The sequence below is a fragment of the Callithrix jacchus genome, chromosome 20 (assembly GCF_049354715.1).
Source record: "Callithrix jacchus isolate 240 chromosome 20, calJac240_pri, whole genome shotgun sequence".
Lineage (NCBI taxonomy): Eukaryota > Metazoa > Chordata > Mammalia > Primates > Cebidae > Callithrix > Callithrix jacchus.
This window is the reverse complement of record NC_133521.1, coordinates 47,373,331-47,397,640: the sequence shown is the minus strand read 5'-3', so window position 1 is coordinate 47,397,640 and position 24,310 is coordinate 47,373,331. Positions and strand designations below refer to the sequence as shown.

The 24,310-nt window shown below is 51.6% G+C and overlaps 1 protein-coding gene and 1 long non-coding RNA gene across 52 annotated transcripts in view; one reads left to right on the top strand and one right to left on the bottom strand.

Moving 5' to 3' along the window:
• Nucleotides 1–24,310, top strand: part of FANCA (FA complementation group A) — an 80,523-nt gene that overhangs the window by 51,965 nt on the left and 4,248 nt on the right. For 35 of the 50 annotated variants that reach the window (XR_013530331.1, XR_013530320.1, XR_013530333.1 and 32 more), the window contains 10 exons: nucleotides 940–1,036; nucleotides 2,595–2,771; nucleotides 7,902–7,975; nucleotides 9,092–9,220; nucleotides 12,995–13,079; nucleotides 17,762–17,934; nucleotides 19,391–19,499; nucleotides 21,173–21,232; nucleotides 21,375–21,479; nucleotides 22,451–22,563. Coding sequence is in view for 34 of the 50 variants with exons in the window: in XM_078358033.1 (XP_078214159.1) it covers nucleotides 940–1,036; nucleotides 2,595–2,771; nucleotides 7,902–7,975; nucleotides 9,092–9,220; nucleotides 12,995–13,079; nucleotides 17,762–17,934; nucleotides 19,391–19,499; nucleotides 21,173–21,232; nucleotides 21,375–21,479; nucleotides 22,451–22,563 (1,122 nt within the window). In the remaining 16 variants the exon portion in view is untranslated. The remainder of the gene's footprint in view (nucleotides 1–939; nucleotides 1,037–2,594; nucleotides 2,772–7,901; nucleotides 7,976–9,091; nucleotides 9,221–12,994; nucleotides 13,080–17,761; nucleotides 17,935–19,390; nucleotides 19,500–21,172; nucleotides 21,233–21,374; nucleotides 21,480–22,450; nucleotides 22,564–24,310) is intronic. The other 15 variants (XR_013530328.1, XR_013530324.1, XR_013530325.1 and 12 more) reach the window with 2 other exon arrangements.
• Nucleotides 15,065–16,102, bottom strand: LOC144580567 (uncharacterized). Of its 2 annotated transcripts, none has more exons than XR_013530345.1 (3): nucleotides 15,981–16,102; nucleotides 15,748–15,850; nucleotides 15,065–15,303 (listed from the first exon to the last, which is right to left on the bottom strand). It is a non-coding gene; the product is annotated as an uncharacterized LOC144580567 (long non-coding RNA). The 2 variants fall into 2 exon arrangements; XR_013530346.1 differs by having other exon boundaries at nucleotides 15,190–15,324.

Sequence of the window (24,310 nt, the reverse complement as noted above, 5' to 3'; positions counted from 1 at the left end):
ATCCTCACGACTCAGGAGGCTGAGGCAGGAGAATCACTGGAACATGGGAGGCAGAGGTTGCAGATCGTCCCACTGCACTCCAGCCTAGGCAACAGTGCTAGACTCTGTCTAGAAACAAAAGCTAAAAAAAAACACCATGACAGCAACTCCCTGCTGGGAATGATGGCTCCGTCTCCTTTGCCTCATGGAATCTCATTTTTCACACGGGTGTTGCTGTATGTACTTACATATGAATAAATGACACAAGATCTCACTGTGTCACCCAGGCTGGAGTATGGTGTAGTGATCATGGCTGACTGTAGCCTTGATCCCCCAGGCTCAAGCGATCATCCTGGTAGCTGAGACTGCAGATGCACACCCCCACACCCAGCTACTGAGAGATAGGGTCTCACTGTGTTGCCCAGGCTGGTCTTGAACTTCTGGGCTCAAGTGATCCCCTGAGCTCTGATCATGCTACTGCACTCTAGCCTGGGCATCCGATTAAGGCCCTGTATCACAGAAAAAATAAACGAAGGACTGTGCCGGGCACATAATCCCAGCACTTTGAGAGGCTAAGGCAGGTGGATCACTTGAGGTCAGGAGTTTGAGACCAGCCTGGCCAACATGATGAAACCCTGTCTCTACTAAAAAAAAAAAAATACACAGATTAGCTGGGCTTGGTGGCAGATGCCTGTAATCCCAGCTACCTGGGAGGCTAAGGCAGGAGACTTGTTTGAACCCAGGAGGTAGAGATTGCAGTAAGCCGAGGCAGCGCCACTGCCCTCCAGCCTGGGTGACAGAGTGAGACTCAGTCTTCACACAAACCAAAAAACCAAGAACTCATGCCCCAGCCATCCAGTTTAGAATGCACTACATTCAGTTTTGTGAAATTCAGTTCCTTCCTCCCTCATTGCGGATTTTGTGTGAAGTACATTTATCTGTTATCATTTCCATTTTCAGGTTTTGTGTAGCAGCCATTTCTTACTCTCTCTGCAAATTTCCTTCCCAGTCACTTGGTATTTTGTGCAGCTGCTTATCTTCAGGCCTTATTAAAAAGGTAGGTTCCCTTGTTTTCTGTTTTTTTCATTCTGCTCTAAGTATCAGGTTTACGCAGCTTTCTGGCCGAAAGCCGAGGTCTGCTGCACTTTGCACCGATGTCAGGAGCAGCTGGAGTCTGGCTGTCATGGCCATGGAGTCTGCTGTCTGCTTGGGCAGCCTGCCAGCTGAGCACTGCCTTGTCTTCTGTTCTCTGAGTGTAAAGGGAAGTTGAATGAAGACAGCTACAAGTCTGTAGTTATAAGGAAATAGATGTTGGTATTTATCAGATGAGTGAATTAAAAGTTCCGAATTCATAAAGAGTATCTTTCCCAGTAAAGAAGAGTTCTCATTTCTCTCGTCTCCTAAATGCTCCTTATGTCGATCAGGACAGAGGAATTTAAAGATGAGCATTGGAAACTCTGAGTGTCAACAGCAAGGGTGGAAACCCTGAGTGTCGACAGCAAGGGTGGAAACCCTGAGTGTCAGCAGCAAGGGTGGAAACCCTGAGTGTCAGCAGCAAGGGTGGAAACCCTGAGTGTCAACAGCAAGGGTGGAAACCCTGAGTGTCGGCAGCAAGGGTGAAATTGCACTGCACACTAGTGTTGTCCTTTTACAGGATTTTAAAAACGCATTGTTTATTAAGTAGTGGTTTTCAGGCTGGTTGTGGTAGCTCACGCCTCTACTCGCAGCATTATGGGAGGCCAAGGCAGGTGGATCATTGAGGTCAGGAGTTTGAGAACAGCCTGGCCAACATGGTGTAACCACATCTCTACTAAAAATACAAAAATTAGCTAGGCGTGGTGGTGCATGTCTGTGGTACCAGCTACTAGGGAGGCTGAGCAGGAAAATTGCTTGAAGCTGGGAAGCAGAGGTTGCAGAGAGCCGAGATCGCGCTGCAGAGTGAGTCTCTGCCTCAGAAAGAAAACAGCGGTTTTCAACTTCACAACATTAGAATCAGCTGAGAAGCTTTTGAAACTACTGATACCTGGCGTCTTCCCAGATAAATTAATTCAGAATCTGCAAGCAGCCCCTGAGGATCCAGGGTGCACGTATTTACAGTGACTTCCTAGGCGGAGCTTTGTTTCAGGTGCCAAGATTTTCAAGAAAGCATGGAACTGGAGCTTAGGAGAGGCCAGCCAGTCCCCACCCACCACAGCCCTTTGAGCAGTCGCGGGCTGGTTATGAACCCGGCAGGCAGCCTCGTCTCCTTGGGTCAGAGATGGATGCAGTGACACAGCACTGGTAGCCTGTTTCGCTTGTCCAATTAGTGTGCATTTTTGGTGGGAACGTCATCCCTTGCAGAGGCCTAGAGATTGGCGGTTTCACTGCTTCCAGACATTTAACCCAGGGAAGCAGGTAGGTGGCAGGAACGTCTGCACACAGGCCAGTTCACTGGAGCGCTGTGCACAACCATGACCACTGAGGGGCTCTGCGCCCTCCCAGGGGCTGGACTGAAGTTCCCTGAACGTGGGGTTGTGTGTGTGGCATGGCTGTTGATGGTCTGTCTGCACCTGAGCATTTTCTTAGCCACTCACGGTGAAACTTGCCTGATGAAGAAACTGCTGGGTCTGTTTCAGTTTCAGTTCCTTGTGCTCAGATTATTCCCAGAGGCCCGACAGCCTCTTTCTCAGGAGGACACAGCCAGCCTTTCCTGGAGACCCTTGTACCTGCCTTCTGCAGACTGGCACAGAGCTGCCCTCTCTCTCTGGACACACAGAACCTTCCAGGAGCTGTTAAAGGGGGAAGATGCTCAGGTAGGTCACCTGCATGGCGGGTGGCATGGGGCGTGGCACCTTTCTTTTCCCTGCATGGTCACCTGCATGGTGGGTGGCATGGGGCGTGGCACCTTTCTTTGGTCACCTGCATGGTGGGTGGCATGGGACGTGGCACCTTTCTTTTCCCTGCATGGTGCCACATCCCAAGTCTAGGGTTTGTGTGTGCAGACTGTCCTCTCTGAGGCAAGAACAGCAGCACTTAGGAGGTGTGATTGGAATCTTGACTGAGATTGTTGTGGCTTCATGTGCAGCTGTTAAATAATAATGAGACGGCATGGTACTCACACCTGTGATCCCAGCACTGTGGGAAGCCAAGGCGGGTGGATCACCTGAGGTCAGGAATTCAAGACCAGCCTGGGAAACATGGTGAAACCCCATCTCTAAAAACAAAAATGCAAACATTAGCTGGGCGCAGTTGTGTGCACCTGTTATTCCAACTACTTGGGGGGCTGAGGTAGGAGAATCACTTGAGCCTGGGAGGTGGAGGTTACAGTGAGCCAAGGTTGCGCCACTGTACTCCAGCCTGGATGACAGAGTGAGACCCTGTCTTAAATAAATAAATAGGATAGGTAGATGCGCTGTCATACTTTCCCACTTTCTCCCAACACAAACTTCTTTTTTTATTCTTATTTATTTTTTGAGACAGTGTCTCACTGTATCACCCAGTCTGAAGTACAGTGGTGCAGTCCTGGCTCATTGACGCCTCTGCCCTCTGGGTTCAAACGATTCTCATGCCTCACCCTCCTGGGTGGCTGGGACTACAGGCACACGCCACCATGCCTGGCTCATTTTTGTATTTTTAGTAGAGATGAGGTTTCACCATGTTGTCTAGGCTGGTGTTGAACTGATCTCCATTGATCTGCACACCTTGGCCTCCCAAAGTGCTGGCATTACAGGCATGAGCCACCACGCCTGGGAAGTTTTTTTTTTTTTTTTTAAATAGAGTCTCGCCCTGTCACCAGGCACCAGGCTGGAGTGCAGTGACACGATCTTGGCTCACTGCAACTTCCACCTCCTGGGTTCAAGCAATTCTCTTGCCTCAGCCTCCCGAGTAGCTGGGACTACAGGTGCATGCCACCATGCCCAGTTAATTTTTGTATTTTTAGTAGAGACGGGGTTTCACCATGTTGGCCAGTACGGTCTCGATCTCTTGACTTCGTGATCTGCCCACCTCGGCCTCCCAAAGTGCTGGGATTACAGATGTGAGCCACCACGCCTGGCTGGGAAGTTCTTTTAAACATGTCTGCCAGGTTCTGTGGTGGCCACTTGGCATCTCTGGGCTCGCTTTGTGCGTCTGATGAGTGGGAGCTGGTGCTGCTCTCACCATTGTGCCTTGGTACTGTTTATTTCCTGGGATGTTTCCCTGGTTGTTTTGATCTTTAGAAAAAGAACCCTCAAGATTATTTTACTTCTTTTTTCACTAATTTTATTGTTAACTATATTAGCTACACAAAATTATGATGCCCTATTTTAGTGTAAGGAATGATCGCAGGCACAGTGAAAAAGAAAAAGGAAGGATGAGGCAGTGAACAGCTCAGTCCCCACCAACAGCTCGGGGGAATTTTCCTGCGTTTGGGCACTGGCAGCATCCCTCCCTTGGCCGTGCCATGTCAGTGGGTGTCCCTGTGCAGAGCACTACAGCTCTGGCCTTTACCCAGATGGAGCCTGCTGGTCTGTGGGTGTCCCTGCGCAGAGCACTGCAGCTTTGGTCTCACCCAGATGCACTGCATGCTGGTCTGTGGGTGTCCTGTGCAGAGCACTGCAGCTCTGGCCTTTACCCAGATGGAGTGTGCTGGTCTGTGGGTGTCCCTGTGCAGAGCACTGCAGCTTTGGTCTCACCCAGATGGAGTGTGCTGGTCTGTGGGTGTCCCTGTGCAGAGCACTGCAGCTCTGGCCTTTACCCAGATGGAGTGTGTGCTGGTCTGTGGGTGTCCCTGTGCAGAGCACTGCAGCTCTGGCCTTTACCCAGATGGAGTGTGTGCTAGTCTGTGGGTGTCCTGTGCAGAGCACTGCAGCTTTGGTCTCACCCAGATGGAGTGTGTGCTGGTCTGTGGGTGTCCCTGTGCAGAGCACTGCAGCTCTGGCCTTTACCCAGATGGAGCCTGCTGGTCTGTGGGTGTCCTGTGCAGAGCACTGCAGCTCTGGCCTTTACCCAGATGGAGTGTGTGCTGGTCTGTGGGTGTCCCTGTGCAGAGCACTGCAGCTTTGGTCTCACCCAGATGGAGTGTGTGCTGGTCTGTGGGTGTCCCTGTGCAGAGCACTGCAGCTTTGGTCTCACCCAGATGGAGTGTGTGCTGGTCTGTGGGTGTCCCTGTGCAGAGCACTGCAGCTTTGGTCTCACCGAGATGGAGTGTGTGCTGGTCTGTGGGTGTCCCTGTGCAGAGCACTGCAGCTTTGGTCTCACCCAGATGGAGTGTGCTGGTCTGTGGGTGTCCCTGTGCAGAGCACTGCAGCTCTGGCCTTTACCCAGATGGAGTGTGTGCTGGTCTGTGGGTGTCCTGTGCAGAGCACTGCAGCTTTGGTCTCACCCAGATGGAGTGTGTGCTGGTCTGTGGGTGTCCCTGTGCAGAGCACTGCAGCTCTGGCCTTTACCCAGATGGAGCCTGCTGGTCTGTGGGTGTCCTGGGCAGAGCACTGCAGCTCTGGCCTTTACCCAGATGGAGTGTGTGCTGGTCTGTGGGTGTCCCTGTGCAGAGCACTGCAGCTTTGGTCTCACCCAGATGGAGTGTGTGCTGGTCTGTGGGTGTCCCTGTGCAGAGCACTGCAGCTTTGGTCTCACCCAGATGGAGTGTGTGCTGGTCTGTGGGTGTCCCTGTGCAGAGCACTGCAGCTTTGGTCTCACCCAGATGGAGTGTGTGCTGGTCTGTGGGTGTCCCTGTGCAGAGCACTGCAGCTTTGGTCTCACCCAGATGGAGTGTGCTGGTCTGTGGGTGTCCTGCGCAGAGCACTGCAGCTCTGGCCTTTGCCCAGATGGAGTGTGCTGGTCTGTGGGTGTCCCTGTGCAGAGCACTGCAGCTTTGGTCTCACCCAGATGGAGTGTGCTGGTCTGTGGGTGTCCCTGCGCAGAGCACTGCAGCTCTGGCCTTTGCCCAGATGGAGTGTGCTGGTCTGTGGGTGTCCTGTGCAGAGCACTGCAGCTCTGGCCTTTACCCAGATGGAGTGTGTGCTGGTCTGTGGGTGTCCCTGTGCAGAGCACTGCAGCTTTGGTCTCACCCAGATGGAGTGTGTGCTGGTCTGTGGGTGTCCCTGTGCAGAGCACTGCAGCTTTGGTCTCACCCAGATGGAGTGTGTGCTGGTCTGTGGGTGTCCCTGTGCAGAGCACTGCAGCTTTGGTCTCACCCAGATGGAGTGTGTGCTGGTCTGTGGGTGTCCCTGTGCAGAGCACTGCAGCTTTGGTCTCACCCAGATGGAGTGTGCTGGTCTGTGGGTGTCCTGCGCAGAGCACTGCAGCTCTGGCCTTTGCCCAGATGGAGTGTGCTGGTCTGTGGGTGTCCCTGTGCAGAGCACTGCAGCTCTGGCCTTTACCCAGATGGAGCCTGCTGGTCTGTGGGTGTCCTGTGCAGAGCACTGCAGCTCTGGCCTTTACCCAGATGGAGTGTGTGCTGGTCTGTGGGTGTCCCTGTGCAGAGCACTGCAGCTTTGGTCTCACCCAGATGGAGTGTGTGCTGGTCTGTGGGTGTCCCTGTGCAGAGCACTGCAGCTCTGGCCTTTACCCAGATGGAGTGTGCTGGTCTGTGGGTGTCCCTGTGCAGAGCACTGCAGCTTTGGTCTCACCCAGATGGAGTGCTGGAGGAATGTTGCTGTGACGGGATTCTTTTCCTGCAGTGGAAGGTTTTGAGATTAGTCCACAAATCAACATACTGAAATTAGGCTGTGTTGATTCATGGAACTGTTTTAAGATTTACAAACAAGAACTATGTTAACACAAGACTGGCACCATGGCTCACGTCTACAATCCGAGCACTTTAGGAAGCCGAGGCGGCAGAGTCACCTGAGCTCAATTCAAAGCCAGCCCCATCAACGTAGTAACACCTTGTCCTACTAAAAAAAAAAAATGTAGACAGTCTTGCCTTGTCACCCAGGCTGAAGTGCAGTGGCCCGATCTCGGCTCACCACAGTCTTCACTTCCCAGGTTCAAGCGATTCTCTTGCCTCAGCCTCCTGAGTAGCTGGGATTACACCACACCCAGCTAATTTTTGTATTTTTAGTAGAGACGGATTTCACCATGTTGGTCAGGCTGGTCTCTAACTCCTGACCTCATGATCCGCCTGCCTCAGCTTCCCAGTGTGCTGGTATTATAGGTGTGAGCCACCTCACCCGGCCTCTACTATAAAATTTTTTTTTTTAATTATCTGAGTGTGGTATGTGCACCTGCAGCCCCAGCCATTTGAGAGGCTGAGGCAGGAGGATTGCTAGAGTCCACGAGGTAGAGCCTGCAGTGAGCTATGATTGCACCACTGCACACATTCCAGCCTGGGCTGCAGACGCTGTTTCCAGAAATAAAGAAAGATATGCTACCGTGAATAGCTGTAGAATGGTTTCTTTTCTGGTTCTTTCTTGGGGTTTTGTTGTTGTTGTAGATAGGTCTCTCTCTGTCGCTCACTGCAGCCTTCATCTCCTGGGCTCAAGCTGTCCCAAGTGGCTGGGACCACATGTACAAGCCACCATGCCTGGCTGATCTTTAAATCTTTTGTAGAGATGAGGTCTTGCCATGTTGTCTAGGCTGGTGTCAAACTCATAGGCTCAAGCAGTTTGCTGGCCTCAGCCTCCCAAAGTGCGGGATTACAAGCATGAGCCACTGTGCCCAGGTAATTTTTAAATTTGTTGTAGAGTTGGGGTCTTACTACGTTGCCCATACTAAAATGGCCCTTTTATACTTGGACAAAAGGGATTACAGCTAACATCTTTGTGCCAGTGAAATGCTGTAAGAATAGAAATAATTACTGACAGAACGTAGGTTTCCTTCCTGTGGGATTTCAGCTGCAATTTCATTATAACACAGGGACATGGATGGCTGCTTATGAGATGAAATGACAGCCTGTTTTATAAGCCTGGCGCATGCATTGTGTCTTCTGTCCTCACTGTACTGAATTGTTCCCTTTCTCTTAGTTAACTTACCAAGACTGGCTACACCTGGAACTGGAAATTGGACCTGAAGCTGATGTTCTTTCAGATACAGAAAGGTAAAGGTTTAAAAGAGCTACCCTAGTTGGGCCTGGTGGCTCATGCCTATAATCCCAGCACTCTGGGAGATGTATTCCTGGGATTGTCTTTCTTAATTACTTGAGTGATACCTAAGTCAGTGTGGATAAAGCACACGCCCCTAGCACTCACATTTTCCTGGGTGTGGCTCTTTCCGTATGAATGGATTACAGTATTGATGGTTCTCTGCGTTGCAGATTTGTTTGTCTGAGACAGGGTCTCCCTCTGCTGCCCTGGCTGGAGTGCAGTGGTACAATCACGACTCACTGCAGCCTCCCTCCCCAGAGCTCAAGTGATCCTCCTGCCTCAGCTTCCTGAGTAGCAGGGACCACAGGCGGGCACCACTATGCCTGGCTAATTTTTTATTTTTTGTAGGGATGGGGTCTCCCTATCTTGCTCAGGCTAATCTCAAACTCTTGGACTCAAGTGATCCTCCCATTGTGGCCTCCCACACTGCTGGGATTACAGGTGTAGCTGCTGCAGTTTTGAGTGAGTGTGTCTTGAGCCCTTTCCCGTCCCTGTGCACAGAGCCCACAGTCAGGACGCAGGTTGCTTCACCGTCCCCGGCTGGAGGGCTGTGAGGAGCCCTTTCCTGTCCCTGTGCACAGAGCCCACAGTCAGGACGCAGGTTGCTTCACCGTCCCTGGCTGGAGGGCTGTGAGGAGCCCTTTCCTGTCCCTGTGCACAGAGCCCCCAGTCAGGACGCAGGTTGCTTCACCGTTCCCTGCTGGCCGGCTATGAGGAGCTCAGGTCTGTCCTCAGGCGACTTTCCAGCCTACATTTGTGTGGTTGGCCATTTTGTTAACCAGGCTCATCAGCTGTGTGGTCAGCAGTTAACCAGTGGGATGATATCCTGAGTGGGCTTTGATCATTGGAAGAGACGGGTCACAGAGGTCACTCCTGAGACCAGGACTTTCCCACAGCCCGCAGCACAGTGAGGTCGAATCTCACTGAGGACTCCGAGGTCCTGAGCCACCAGTCTTCATTCAGCTGTCACTCAGGCTGTGTGTTCCTTACTGTGGGCCTACTTTGTGGGTGTGGGTAATCTCTGGCCACAAAGCATTTCTCAGAAGTGATGTCAGTGTTTGCTCTTCCAGACAGGACTTCCAGCAGTGGGCCATCCATGAGCGCTTTCTCCCTGAGCCCTCCGCCTCAGGGGGCTGTGACGGAGACCTGGAGGCTGCATGTACCATTCTTGTCAACACGCTGTTGGATTTCCACCAAAGGTTAGCAGTGTACACTGAGTTAGTCCGGGTTCTCTAGAGGGACAGAACTCGGGATACCTACAAAGGGGAGTTTCTGGCTGTGCTGGCCGCTGATTAGATGGGGCCCATCCAGATTGAGGGTGGGTCTGCCTTTCCCAGCCACTGACTCAAACGTTAATCTCCTTCGGCAGCAACCTCACAGACACACCAACGATCAGTACTTTGCCTCCTTCAGCCCCATCAGGTTCACACCCAGTATTAACCGTCACACACACCGATGAGGCCTTACTTTTAATCACAGTAGTTCTGAGACTGCGTTTTCATCTCCGTCCAGTTTTATTATGCAGAGCACACTTGAGCATATCACATAGCAAGTCTGAGTCTCTACAAAATAAAAGCACGCTTTCCAAATCGGTAGCTCCTTTATGTGTGTACACTTGTCGACAGCCACAACTGTGGGCCGGGCGCAGTGGCTCACACCTGTAATCTAGCACTTTGGGAGGCCCAAGTGAGTGGATCACCTGAGGTCAGGAGTTCAAGACCAGCCTGGCCAACATGGTGAAACCCCATCTACTAAAAATACAAAAACTAACCGGGCGTGGTGGTAGGTGTCTGTAATCCCAGCTACTTGGGAGGCTGAGGCAGGGAATTAATTGAACCCAGGAGATGGAGGTTGCCATGAGCTAAGATTGTGCCACTGCACTCCAGCCTGGGCAACAGAGCGAGACTGTCTCAGAAAAGAAAAAGAAAGAGCAACAACTTTTGTCTTTTTCTTCCTTCACCTGGTATTGAAGATCAGTAAGTGTGAAGCATGGCACAAATGGTCTAGCTGGTATTGGGCACCACAGCATCTCGCCATCTGAGCGGAACGCTTAGGACACAGCAGTTTCTGAGGCATTGCATGTGGGCCAGAAGGATGGGTGGAGTGCACCTGGGACCACCCCGCCTTTGTCCCAGCGGGCTCCTGCCTGCCGCGCTGCAGGGATAGCAAGTGTGTGTGTACCTTCCTGCCATGTCCCCTGCCTGGGGCAACAACGAATCCATCTTTGGTTCATGGATTTCCCTGTTTTGGATATTTACTATTAACAGAATCATATAGTATGTGGCCCTTAGTGTCTGGTTTCTTTTGCTGAGGAGGAAGCAGAATGTTTCTGAGGCTCATCTGTGTCATAGCCCTTATAAGTGCACCCTTCCTTATGGCTAATTGATGCTCACGGCAGGTGCGGAGGCTAACGCCCCTCCATCGTGGGTGCTAGTGCTCCACGTTGACTTGCTGTTAACCCTACTCCAAGAATACTGCCTGAGGTTTCCCATATATCTGCTGTTACGTTACATCCCACTCTTTGGTCAAAACAGCCTTGAGGCCAGGCACAGTAGCTCATTCCTGTAATCTCCACACTGGGAGGCCGAGGCAGGTGGGTCATCTGAGCTCAGGAGTTCGAGACCGGTCTGGTGAAGCCCTGTCTCGACAAAAAAATACAAAAAAAAAGTTAGCCAGGCATGGTGGTGTGTGCTTGTGGTCCCTTGTGGTCCCAGCTATTTGGGAGGCTGAACTGGGAGGACTGCTTGAGCTTGGGAGACATAGGTTGCAGTGAGTTGTGGTAACACTCCATCGTGGGTGACAGTGAGACCCCATCTCAGAACAAAAAACCAAATCTTCCATCATAAATCCAGCGGTTAGATTTGCAGAGCATTCTTGCCTTTCCCGGGGGGCTGACTTTAGGAGTCCTACATAGTCCTCTGTGGTATAGAAGCCCCGCCTGGGGGTAGCGTGCAGGGGTGCAGCATCTCCTCTCTAGGCTGACTGACCTTCCCTGTGGTATAGAAGCCCCGCCTGGGGGTAACGTGCAGGGGTGCAGCATCTCCTCTCTAGGCTGACTGACCTTCCCTGTGGTATAGAAGCCCCGTCTGGGGGTAGCGTGCAGGGGTGCAGCATCTCCTCTCTAGGCTGACTGACCTTCCCTGTGGTATAGAAGCCCCGCCTGGGGATAACGTGCAGGGGTGCAGCATCTCCTGTCTAGGCTGACTGACCTTCCCTGTGGTATAGAAGCCCCGCCTGGGGATAACGTGCAGGGGTGCAGCATCTCCTGAGCATCCAGGCTGCTGGAGACATGGCTTCTGTCTGTAAGTCTTCAAATATTTTTGTGTGAGAAACTGGATTTTTCAGCCTCCCGGCTTGGCTTCCAGCCTTTATGGGTAGGTTTACACAGACCTGGTTACTGTGGAACAGAAGGATCGGCTACATTTTATTTATTTATTCACTTTTTTTTTTTTTTTCAAGACAGTCTTTTATTAATTAATTAATTAATTAATTAGAGGCAGAATCTTATTGGTCACCCAGGCTGGGGTGCAGTGGTGAGGTCTTAACCCACTGTAGCCTCCACCTTCTGGGCTCAAGTGATCTTTCTGCTTTAGCCCCTCAAGTAGCTGGGTCTACAGACACCATCACGCCTGTCTAATTTTTGTATTTTTATTATTTATTTATTTGAGACAAGAGTCTCACTGTCTCCCAGGCTGGAGTGCAGTGGCGCCATCCCATCTCAGCTTACTGCAACCTCCACCTTTCAGTCAGGTTCAGGCGATCCTCCTGCCTCAGCCTCTAGAGTAGCTGGGGTTACAGGCGCCCACCACCACGCCCAGCTAATTTTTTGTGTTTTCAGTAGAGATGGGCTTTCAGGACTCCTGACCTGGTGATCTGCCCGCCTCGGCCTCCCAAAGTGCTGGAATCACAGGCATGAGCCACTGCGCCCGGCCTAATTTTTGTATTTTTAGTAGGGATGGGGTTTCACTGTGTTGGCCAGACTGGTCTTGAACTCATGATCTCAAGTGACCCGCCTGCCTTGTCCTCCCACAGTGGTGGGATTACAGGTGTGAGACTCTGTGCCGGGCCTTTTTGCTAATAGCCATCCTAGTGGGTAAATGCTGTTTCATTGTGGTTTTGATTTGCACTTCCCTGATTCCCTGATGTGTAATGATTTTGAGCTTTTTTTTTAATACGGAGCCTCACACTGTCACCCAGACTGGAGTGCAATGGCGTGATCTTAGCAACAACCTTCGCCTCCCAGGTTCAAACGATTCTCCTGCCTTGGCCTCTCAATGTGCTGCGATTATAGGTATGGGCCACTGTGCCTGGCCGAATTTTTATATTTTTAGTAGAGAGAGGGTTTCACCATATTGGCCAGGCTGATCTTGAACTTCTGACCTCAGGTGACTTGCCTGCCTTGGCCTCCCAAAGTGCTGGGATTACAGGCATGAGCCACCATGCCCTGCCCCAGGCAGTATTGAGTAGAAACAGCGACACTCCTCTGAGTGAAGAGAGGACGCCCTTATTGCCCCTGATCTTAGGAGTAAAGCTTTCCGTCTTTCCTCGTTAAATTTGATGTTAGCTGTGGGTTTTGCATAAATGCCAGGTACCGTATTGAGAAGATTCCCTTCTGTTCCTAGTTGATTGTGTTCATCACAAAAGAATGTTCAATTTTATCAAGTGCTTTTTCTGCATCCATTGCGATAATTGTATGCTTTTGCTTTGTATTTGATTGATAACTGCATTATGTTTTGAGATGTTAGCTAACCTTGCATTCTTGGGATAAACCCTCTTGGCCATGGTACATGATTTTTGTATTTCCTGGATTGGGGTTGCTAGTATTAGGTCGCAGTTTTTGTCGTTTACTGACTAATGTGAGGGCCACACTGTCAGAGAAGCACAGGCATCACCCAGCTCTGGAGGCAGGGGGAGAACTGGGAACTTCACTATCAGGCGATACTGAGGAGGGTTTTATTCTGTTTTCATTTCAGCTCAAGGAGTTACGGCCGCTCAGAGAATTCTGATTTGTTCTTCGGTGGACACAGAGGAAATGAGTGTATTATTTCCAGATTGCAGGTGAGTTAGAGGATGCCAGAACTCAGTGTGCCACTTTGTTTAAGCTGTGTGCTAAGATATTAATTATAGCAACTTCTCTGGCCCCTTTCCCTGGGACCATAGAACCTCGTCCTGGAGTTAAATATATTGGCATTGTTCTTAAAAAAAAAAAAAAAAGGTATTAATTATAGGCTGGGCATGGTGGCTCACTCTTGTAATCCCAGCACTTTGGGAGGCCAAGGTGGGTGGATTCCTGTGGTCAAGGATTTGAGACCAGCCTGACCAACGTGGTGAAACCCCGTCTCTACTAAAAGTACAAAAATTAGCTGAGTGTGGTGGTGCACACTTGTAATCCCAGCTACTTCGGAGGCTGAGGCAGGAGAATTGCTTGAACCTGGGAGGCAGAGGTTGCAGAGAACTGAGATCACACCATTGTACTTGAGACTGGGCAACAAGAGTGAAACTCCATCTCATAAAAATATATCTATGTATTTATTATATATTTCCTTAACGGTTCCTAACCCAAGCAAGCATAATGAAAACTCAGGTCATTCACACAGTGGCTGAGATCCAGAGTGACAGCATGCTCTGTGAATTTACTTCACAGGCAAACGTCACAAAAATAGAAAAACAGCCTGGATGCCATAACCATCTCCAAACTTCGGGACACTCAAAATTTGAAAATAGAGAAGATTCACCAGGCACGGTTTGGGAGGCTGAGGCGGGCAGATCACGAAGTCAGGAGATCGAGACCATCCTAGCCAACATGGGGAAACCCTGTCTCTATTAAAATACGAAAAAATTACCCAGGCCTGTAGTCCCCGCTACTCGGGAGGCTGAGGCAGGAGAATTGCTTGAAGCCAGGCGGCAGAGGTTGCAGTGAGCCGAGTCATGCCACTGTACTCCAGCTTGGTGACAGAGGGAGACTGTCTCAAAAAAGAAAGAAAAAATCAAGAGAATGGCAACTTCAGTGATAAAATTGTTGCTCCTCTACTTTTTAACCTTTTTTTTTTTTTTTGAGACAGTCTCACTTTATAGCCCAGGCTGCAGTACAGTGGCGAGATCTTGGCTCACTGCAGTCTCTGCCTCTCAGGTCCTGGTTCAAGCAGTTCTCCTGCCTCAGCCTCCAGAGTAGCTGGGATTATAGGCACGTGCCATCGTGCCCAGCTAATTTTTGTATTTTTAGTAGAGACAGGGTTTTACCATGTTGGCCAGGCTGGTCTTGAACTCCTGACGATGTGAGCCACCATGCATGGCCTCTCTGTTGGTTTTTTTTTTTTTTTTTTTAGGTGGAATCTGGCTTTGTTGCCCAGGCTAGAGTGCTATGGCGCAATCTTGGCTCACTGCAACCTCTGCCTCCCAAGTTTAAGTGTTTCTCCTGTCTCAGCCTCCTGAGTAGCTGCGATTACAGGCGTCCATCACCACGCCTGGCCAATTTTTGGGTTTTTAGTAGAGACAGGATTTCTCCATGCTGGCTAGGCTGGTCTCGAACTCCTGACCTCAGGTGATCTGCCTGCCTCGATCTCTCAAAGTGTTGGGATTACAGGCATGAGCCACCACACCCAGCCATGCTTTACTCTTGAAAGCGACATTAACAACCTTTCACATAGCAGAAGTCAGAGAGCCTGTGGAGTTGGAAGGCTGGGGACTCTTCTGTTTCATGTGATGATTGGGCACCTGCACAGCCTGCTGGATTTTATGTCCAAGGTGGAAGCTAAAGCAGAACACAGCAGAGTAGGGTGTTCTTTTGGTCCACGTTTCTGTCACACTCAGAACTTTCCAGTGAGCTCTGGGGTTCTTTAGGAGCAGTGTGCAGAGTGAGGCCTCTGTTCTGCCTCCACGTCTGCTGCCTGCACCTGACCCTGCACCTTTGGAAGAGCATTTGCAGGCCTGTTTTACATGATGATATGTGTCTGGTGCATGTTTGCTGGTGGTTTTCTGGTGCTACTCTTAAAAATGCCTGAATTTAGAAAACATGGGAAAGGAAGGAGACACCATGAAGCGTGTAGTTTTGCATACTGGGAAAATTTACTTAGAAATTAGGAAAACGTCCCACAGAAGAAGAGACCCCAGACCCCAGACCTCATCCCTCATCTTGACCTTTGCTGTTGGTGTCCGTCCTTACAGCTGTCCAAGGTAGAGTGAATGGGGAGTGCAGACAGTGTGGGCATCCCCCTGGGTGTCACAGGAGACAGGCTATGATGGGACGTGGGTACTCACATGTTCTGTGTCTGCATCGGGGTCTCTGCAGATAGACAGCACATACCTGTGTGTCAGTTAGCAGGTGTTCACTGCTGCTGGCCACCCGTGTGTCTTCTGTACCAGGTCCCTTTCTGTTCCTATTCTAGCACTGGGGCTTCCCAACTCCTTAGCCAGATGCCTTCCCCTGACCCACCTGGCTCCTCCTCAGTGAGGCCATCAGATTCTTCTTCTTAATCTTGTTATTCTTATCGAGACTGTCTTGCTTTGTCACCCAGGCTGGAGTACAGTGGTGCGACCCTAGCTCATTGCAACCTTGGCTTCCTGGGCTCAAGCGATCCTCACACTGTGTGTTGCCCAGGCTTGCCTCAAACTCCTGGGCCCAAGTGAACCACCCATCTCCGTCTCCCAAATTGCTGATTACAGGTGTGAGCCACTGCACCTGACCTTTATTCTTCTTTAAAAAATACAGCCTTTCCCATACCACTACCTGTCTGCTGGTGCTTCTCCTCATGGGCAAGGGCCCAGTCACAATGCTCTGTCTGCCTGGCCTGCAGAAGTGGGACGCCATGTTCACTGCTGCATCCTCCCACCTGAAGGAGGGCAGGGCAAGATTTCTCTTGAGCAGAGGAGCTATGAAAGTCTCTTCCCCAGTCAGCTCAGACCTCAAACCTCACACAGAGGTATAAAAGCCACAGTGGCCCAGCCTCGGGCAAACGCCACCTTGATGGAGGTCCCTGGACGTTCTCAGGAGCAGCCACATGTCCTTGGGCAGAAATGGTATCTGCTGATGGATGTGTTGGCAGAGTGCTCAGCCTCTTTCCTCCACAGCCCCCACGCTGGGCTAGAACCCAAGGTGCAGTGCAGCCGGCCCTGCAGTGTGGGGTGGTGCTCTTTGTGGGACATGGTTCTCCAGACTGGGCTGTGAAAGTGAGGAAAGCATTTGCTGTCATTGGAGATGTTTAAAAGAATAGGATGCACGGTCTTAGGAAGGTCCACAATGGAAATTCACATCATTTCATCAGACTGAGCACCTTCTGGCATTTAGAAAGTTATATTCATTTTCTTTAGAAATGTCTATGTCTTAAAAAAACACACTGAAAATGTTCCAGAATTAAGGAGGCTTATGAGCTGTGCTGGCAGAATGTGCGGGACAGTGGCCTGGACCCTCAGGGAACCCCCACCGTCTGGCAGCTAGCAGGGCAAACAGAGCTGTGGCCACTGTGATGGGGTCCTCAAGCGATGAGGGAGAAGCAGCATGTGGAAGTGCCCACAGTTGTGTTCAGGGCCAAGGCCCTGTGTGTGTGATTCACCTCACACTGTCCAGACACAAATCACACACATGCACACACCTGTCTATAGGGAGAGCAAATGTGTGGGGACAGAATGGGTGACATCGGTCACAATGGCTCACACCTGTAATCGCAGCACTTTGAGAGGCTGAGGTGGGCAGATTAACTGAGGTCAGGGGCTCGAGACCAACTTGGCCAACAGGGTGAAACCCCATCTCTACTAAAAATTCAAATAACTCCCTGGGCGTGGTGGTGTGTACCTACCATCCCAGCTCCCAGCTACTGAGGAGGCTGAGGGAGGAGAATCAGCTGAGCTTGAGAGGACAAGGCTGCAGTGAGCTGAGACTGTACTGCTGCGCTCCAGCCTGGGCGGCCAGAGTGAGGTGCTGTCTCAGAAAGAAGAAGACTTGTGAGGCAGAAATGATGTCTGGGCAGAATGTTAGCCAGAGGTGAATCTGGGCGGAGGGCACATGGGGGTCCTTGCGATGTTCTGTGTTTGTTTTTGAGAGAGTCTTGCTCTGTTGCCCAGGCTGCAGTGCAGTGGCACAATTTTGGCTCACTGCAACCTCTGCCTTTGGGGTTCCAGTGATTCTCCTGCCTCAGCCTCCCGAGTAGCTGGGACTACAGGTGCGCGCCACCAGACCCAGCTAACTGTTTGTATTTTTAGTAGAGACGGGGTTTCCCTATGTTAGCCATGATGATCTTAATCTCCTGACCTTGTTAATCCACCCACCTCGGCCTCCCAAAGTGCTAGGATTACAGGTATGAGCCATCAAGCCCGGCCATTTTTGTATTTTTAGTAGAGATGGGGTTTTACCATGTTGGCCAGGCTGGTCTTGAATTCCTGACCTCAAATGATCGGGTTGTCGCAGTGGATCTCAGCCTCCCAAATTTCTGGGATTACAGGTGTGAGCCACCACACCGGGCCTTTTTTTTTTTTAATTGATAAGCCACTGGGTTTTTACCTTGTTGTTCTAGTATTACTAGAACTCCTGCCCTGAAGGGATCCACCCGCCTCAGCCTCCCAAAGCACTAGCATTGCAGCATGAGCCACAGCACCTGGCCTGTACTGCTCTATCTTTGCAATTTCAAAATGGTTACCAGTTGAAAAACCTGGCCCTGGCCCCTGTGGAGACCTCTCCCCAGGCCCCCTCTCAGCGTCCCTGACTGGCTGTCAGTGAGCCTGGAGGCCAGCATCTTGCTCTTTTCCAGGAGATGGCAGCTGACCTGGAGCTGCAGCAAGACCCCTCGGCGTCCCCTGGCCACTCACCTTCCAAGGGGCATTTCCTGTATGGGATTTTCCACAGACGGCTCCAGGGTCTGATCAGCGGGTGGGGCGTGGCTGCCAGCCTTCAGAGACAGAGGGAGCTTCTCATGTACAAAAGGTAAGATCTGCCAGCACCCTGGCAGGGCAACATCTCATGATGGTTCTGGAGTTTCTTTGTAGCGCGTTCGTTTCCTGTTACTTGTATGTGTGTCCCCACCCTGAGCCTGTCTGTCTCCGAGGCACTTGCTACAAAGAGGAGAATCCAGCAGGTTGAAAGTACTTTGGATTAAAACCTTGCAGCGGGGCGAGGTGGCGCACACCTGTAATCCTAGCACTTTGGAAGGTTGTGTGTGGATCACCTGAGGTCAGGAGTTCGAGACCAGTCTGACTTTACTAGAAATGCAAAAATTAGCGGGGCATGGTGGTGGGTACTTGTAATCCCAGCCACTTGGGAGGCAGAGGTTGCAGTGAGCCGAGTTCATGCCATTTCACTCCAGCCTGGGTGACAGAGTGAGACAGTCTCACAAAAAGAAAGAAAGCAAGCTACTTCATTTACTGGGCATGGTGGCTCATGCCTGTAATCCCAGTGCTTTGGGAGGCCAAGGCCGGTGGATCACGAGGTCAGGAGTTCAAGACCAGCCTCGCAAACATGGTAAAATGCTGTTTCTACTCAAAAAAATTAGCCAGGCATGGGCAGGCGCAATGCCTCACACCTGTAATCCCAGCATTTTGGGAGGCTGAGGTGGGCTGATCACCTGAGGCTGGGAGTTTGAAACCAGCCTTAGCAACATGGAGAAACCCTATCTCTACTAAAAATACAAAAGTAGCCTAGCTACCATGCTTGTAATCCCAGCTAATCAGCAGGCTGAAGTAGGAGAATGGCTTGAACCCGGGAGGCAGAGGTTGCGGTAAGCCGAGATCACATACCACTGCACTCCAGCCTGGGTGATAGAGTGAGACTCCATCTCAAAAAAAAAAAAAAATTAGCCAGGCGTGGTGGCACATGCCTGTAGTCCCAAGTACGTGGGAGGCTGAGGCAGGAGAATCACCTGAACCTGGGAGGTGGAGGTTGCAGTGAGCCGAGATTGTGCCACTGCACTCCAGCCTGAATGACGGAGCGCAACTCTGTCTCAAAAAAGCAAGTAAGTGAAACGTTTCTGCTCAGAATCACAAATCCTCGTGGAGGGACACAGCAGAAGGACTCTTGTCAGAGTAAGGAAAACTTGAGAAATGTTCACTGCAGCTCTATTTATAATAAAAAAAAACGTGAAGTCATTAAATTTTAGGAATTGCTTCATGAGACAGACTGGTGCAGCATCCACTCAGTTATTATGTAACTGTTAAAAGTTGGGGTTTTTTGATAACACATTTTGAGTGCAGTAGGCAAAGCATGATAAGGCGAGCGGGGCTCCGAGTGCAGGCATTGGGTGGGACAGAGAGACACAGGCCCAGGCTCCGGTTCAAGCAGTGGCACTGTGTCTCAGGGTGGTGGTTGCTGGTCTGGGAGTCTGAGCCCCGGGGAAGGAGCAGAGTATGTGCTGTGTGTTGCTGGCAGTATGGCCCCTTCCTTCCAGGATCCTCCTCCGCCTGCCTTCATCTGTCCTCTGCGGCAGCAGCTTCCAGGCCCAGCAGCCCATCACTGCCAGATGCGAGCAGTTCTTCCACCTGGTCAACTCGGAGATGGTAGGTGCTGCGTGCTCACGTCCGCCTGACTGGCCAGTGCCTATGTGTGAGAGCAGCCCTCGCAGCCTCCGTGGGTGTCCTGAGCGTGGATTCACTCAGGAAAGGTTCAGAGTCATATAGGGAACAACGTCTGGAATGCTTTGTGAGTGTGGAGTGCCATGTGAGGGAGGCCCTGACCCACAGCCAGGACGCACATTAGCAGACCAGCTGAAGGTTGCCTTCTCCTAAGTTTGAACTCCTTCACTTTCCCTCAAGTTTTAATGATTTTGACATATGGAATTGTACAGACCATTTTGTGTGCCACACACCTCCGTACACTTATTTCCAGTCTCAGCTTCATGTGTAAAAAGCCTGTGGTGATCTGAGTGCTGCTGTCGCCCGCAGGGCAGCCCAGTTATCCTTCATTTTAGACACTGCCCAGTGTGAGCTGCAGGGTGATCCTAACCAGTAGGCCGGGGGCAGTGGCTCATCTGTAATCCCAGCACTTTAGGAGGCTGATGTGGCTGGATCAGTTGGGTCGAGGAGTTCGAGACCAGCCTGGGCAACATGGCAAAACCTTGTTTCCACAAAACATACTAAAATTAACTGGGCATGGTGGTGCATGCCTGTAGTCCCACCTACTTGGGAGGCTAAGTCAGGAGGACTCATTGAGCCCAGGAGGCTGAGGCTGTGCAGAACCAAGATCCCACTGCTGATCTTCAGCCTGGGCGACAGAGGGACCGAGCCGGTCCGAGCTGGGAAGATACCAGCCCCTCGCGTGCCACAGAGAGAGACAGCAGCTTCTGCTCCTGAGGCCTTTTCTTGTTTTCATCTGAGGATGCACAGATGTGAGAGATGGAATTGAGGTTCCATGCCAGCTATGTAGCACTTTTTTTCTTTTTTTGAGATGGAGTCTCGCTCTGTCACCCAGGTTGGAGTGCAGTGGTGCGATCTCTGCTCACCACAACCTCCACCTCCTGGGTTCAAGTGATTCTCCTGCTCAGCCTCCTGAGTAGCTGAGATTACAGGCATGAGCCACCACACCCAGCTAATTTTTGTATTTTTAGTAGAGATGGGGTTTCACCATGTTGGTCAGGCTGGTCTCAAACTCCTGACCTCATGATCCACCCACCTCAGCCTCACAAAGTGCTGGGATTACAGCTTATTTAAGCCACTGTGCCCTGCCTTGTGTAGCACTTTAAAATGTGACAAGGAAAGCAGAGGACACGAGACCTGTGGAAGCTTAAAGAAAATCACTATGGTTTCCTTTGAATTCTTATGAAAGGCTATTTTTTAGAAAGCTCTCAGAATGGCACATGACAGCAGACAGGAAAACACCATGGACTGCACTTGGTTAGCAAAGGACAGAGGAACCAGAGGATGGCTGGGCAGTGGCGTTATTGTCCTCAGCAGTGAGAGATCTGGGCCCCAGTGCTTCCCTGTCCCTGCAGCCACTTGTGCCTCCTTGCCTTCTTCTGGAGCCTACAGACTGGGCTGCGGGAGCTGGCTGCACAGGGGAGGTGTTAAGTTTCAGGACAGCATGGCCAGGGCTCCAGGCCAGGTGTGCCATCCATGGCCGCCTCTGCCAAGCCTCAGGGAGTGTTTTCCTCGCAACGGAATCCACCCAGCAGCCTCTCTGCACGCTGGTCTCACCTCTCTACCTGTGGCCTTTTTCTTGCCTTGAACTCTTACAGAGAAACATCTGCTCCCACAGAGGTGCCCTGACGCAGGACATCACTGCCCACTTCTTCAGGGTAAGCTGGTCCCTCGGCCCCTCCTATGGCCTTCTCAGAACCCTGTGGGTGGATCCTCCTATCAGGGTCCTGCAGGTTCTTGCCCTCTGCTGGTCATGGGTTCTGGCAAACCACTGAGCTCCTGGTGTGTTCTCTCCTGCAGGGGCTCTTGAATGCCAGTCTGCGGAGCAGAGACCCTTCTCTGATGGTCGACTTGATGCTGGCCGAGTGCCAGACGAAATGCCCCTTAATTTTGACCTCTGCTCTGGTAGGCCAGCTGTCTTCTCAGATGTTTTGCTTTGGGCATGAGTAGGAGACTGTGAGGCTGCTCTGGCTTTTCTCCAGCTCTTTTCCATCTCGGGTGTTATAATCCCAGAGAAAAATGTGTCAGGAGACTCCAAGGCCACAGTTAAAGATGTCAGCTCCCAGCAGATCAGGGCCGAGCGTCCTGAGTTCCCAGAACTGTCCCAGCCCCCACCGCAGACACCATGGGAACCCTCATGACTTTTCCGCTGTGGAGCCCGCTCAGACCCCACGGGCACCTTTGTGTTCATTTGTGTGTGGGGCTTGTTGGTTCACGGTTTTGGGTTACACGTTGGCTGGAGGCTGTTGGTGGCTGCCTGTGCTCCCTCATGAGCGTGTAACTGTGGCCCACTTGCACCTGACTATGGAATTAGGAGCAGAGACGTCACCTCAGTCCCCTCCAGAGCTCACAGGCTCCCCTGACATCCTGGGGTCCCGGGCACGGGGGAAGAGGCAGCGCTTTCCTCCCTACCTCGGCGGCTCACTTAGTCCTGAAGACTTGTTATCAGGGACACGAGGGCTTTTTTCTTCCAGGAGCCCAGCATGTTCCCCAGGGAGCTCCTCAAGTAGGCTGCCATTTCCCCCGAGGAGTAGCTCAGTTGGTGGAATTCACTAGAAATAGACTCTTCTGTATGTAGAATGCCAGCTCTCAGCTCAGGACGTCCAAGGACAAGGCAGGCCCAGCTCAGGGGCGGTGTGGTTGCTTCACTGTGGTGTTAGACCAGACTCTTCCTTTCCTAATTCCCCTTCCATGAGTGTGGGCAATCATGCCGCATAAAACAGCATAAAAGATACTGGCTTTGGAGTTCCAAAGCGAAGGGTGAGTGTGGGACCACGGTGGCTGGTAGGAGCGCTGGGGGCTCATCGTGGCTGTGGCATTGGAGGCGTGTCCATCTCAGCCGCCCTCATCTGTGTCCTGGTGCTGTCTCTCTGTAGTTGTGGTGGCCAAGCCTGGAGCCTGTGCTGCTCTGCCAGTGGAGGAGACGCTGCCAGAGCCCACTGCCCCGGGAGCTGCAGAGGCTGCAAGAAGGCCGGCAGTTTGCCAGCGAGTACGTGTGGGTGGCGGCACGATGTGTGCATGCCCAGATGCACTTTGGGCCCTGCTTGGTGTTGTCCCTGGACACCCTAGGTTGCTTGAGGGAAGGGGCATGGGCAGCCTCTCGTGGGAGCAGGGAGAAAAGAACTGAGCTGTCGTGATGGTGGGCAGCTATAATCCTAGCTACCTGGGAGGCTGAGGTAAGAGAATCGCTTGAACCCAGGAGGCAGAGGTCACACCACTGTACTCCCGTGAGCAACACAGTGAGCCTCAGTCTTGGGGGAAAAAATAACAAAACCAGCCTCTGGCAGGCCCCTGTCTGAGTGAGGAGCTCCAGAATGATTCCTTCCCACCTGCTCCCCTTCCTCTTAATCTAATGTGGGCTCCCAGTCAGCCTCTCGTGCTGGCAGGGTCAATGTCACTGGGACCTCAGGGTGTAGATTCTCAGCCTACTCTGACCTGTGGACCCCAGTCCCATATTCATGGGTCCTTGCAAACTGCTGAGCTCTTGGTGCATTCTGGACTAACCCACCCTCCTGGGGGACGACAGAGGTGACGGCCACTCCACCTGCTGAATCTGGGTGCGTGTTCTTACGGGGTCACAGAGGATATTGCTAGTCCCTATCCAGCCTCCTTAGAGAACACCATCCTTTGTCACTATTTTGAATCCCTGATGCCACACTGGGTCCTCTCAGGATTCAGCTGCTGACAGCCTACTTATAAAACGGAAGAGCTGGGAATGGTGGCGCATGCCTGTAATCCCAGCACTTTGGGAGGCCAAAGCCGGTGAATCACCTGAGGTCAGGAGTTTGAGACCAGCCTGGCCAACATGATGAAACTCCAGTCTCTACTAAAAATGAAATTAGCTGGATGTGATGGTGGGCGCCTGTAGTCCCAGGTACTCAGGGGGCTGTGGCAGGAAAATTGTTTGACCTGGGAGGTGGAGGTTGCAATGAGCTGAGACTACATCCTCCAGCGTGGGCGACAAGAATGAAACTCCCTCAAGTGATCCGCCCGCCTTGGCCTCCCAAAGTGTTGGGATTAAAGCGTGAGTCACCACACGGGCCTTGTTTTGATGTTTTGAGATTGAGTCTCACTGTGTTGCCCAGGCTGGTCTTGAACTCCTGGGCTTAAGTGATCCTCCCAAAGTGCTAAGATGATGGGCGTGACCCACCATGCCCCGCGTATTTCATGTTTCTCAAACCACAGCATCATGTTTCATTAATTTACTGCCAATTTTGTTTTTTGGAGATGAATCTCGCTCTGTCACCCAGGCTGGAGTGCAGTGACACACTCTGCCTTCCAGGTTCAGGCGATTCTTCTACCTCAGCCTCCTGAGTAGCTGGGATTACAGGCACCCACCACCTCCTGGCTAATTTTTGTATTTTTAGTAGAGATGGGGTTTCACTATGTTGGTCAGGTTGATCTCGAACCCCAGACTCCTGACCTTGTGATCTACCTGCCTCAGCCTCCCGAAGTGCTGGGATTACAGGTGTGAGCCACGGTGCCCGGTCTCCTGCCAGTTTAACTGGCTGAATTTTAAACCTGTCTGTCAGACTTCACAGTGGGGTCAGAGCCGGGTGGTCCTTTGTTCTCTGTTCTGGGAGGGAACGCCTGATCCAGTCACAGGGCCAGGCATGGAGAACTAAGGGAACTGAGATCTCTTCTTCTAAAACTTGGGCAGCCGGCACCCAAGAACACAGGGCGAGGTGGACAGGCCCTGCCCACTCCCTCCTGGAGTCAGCAGAGGCTGTGGGGGC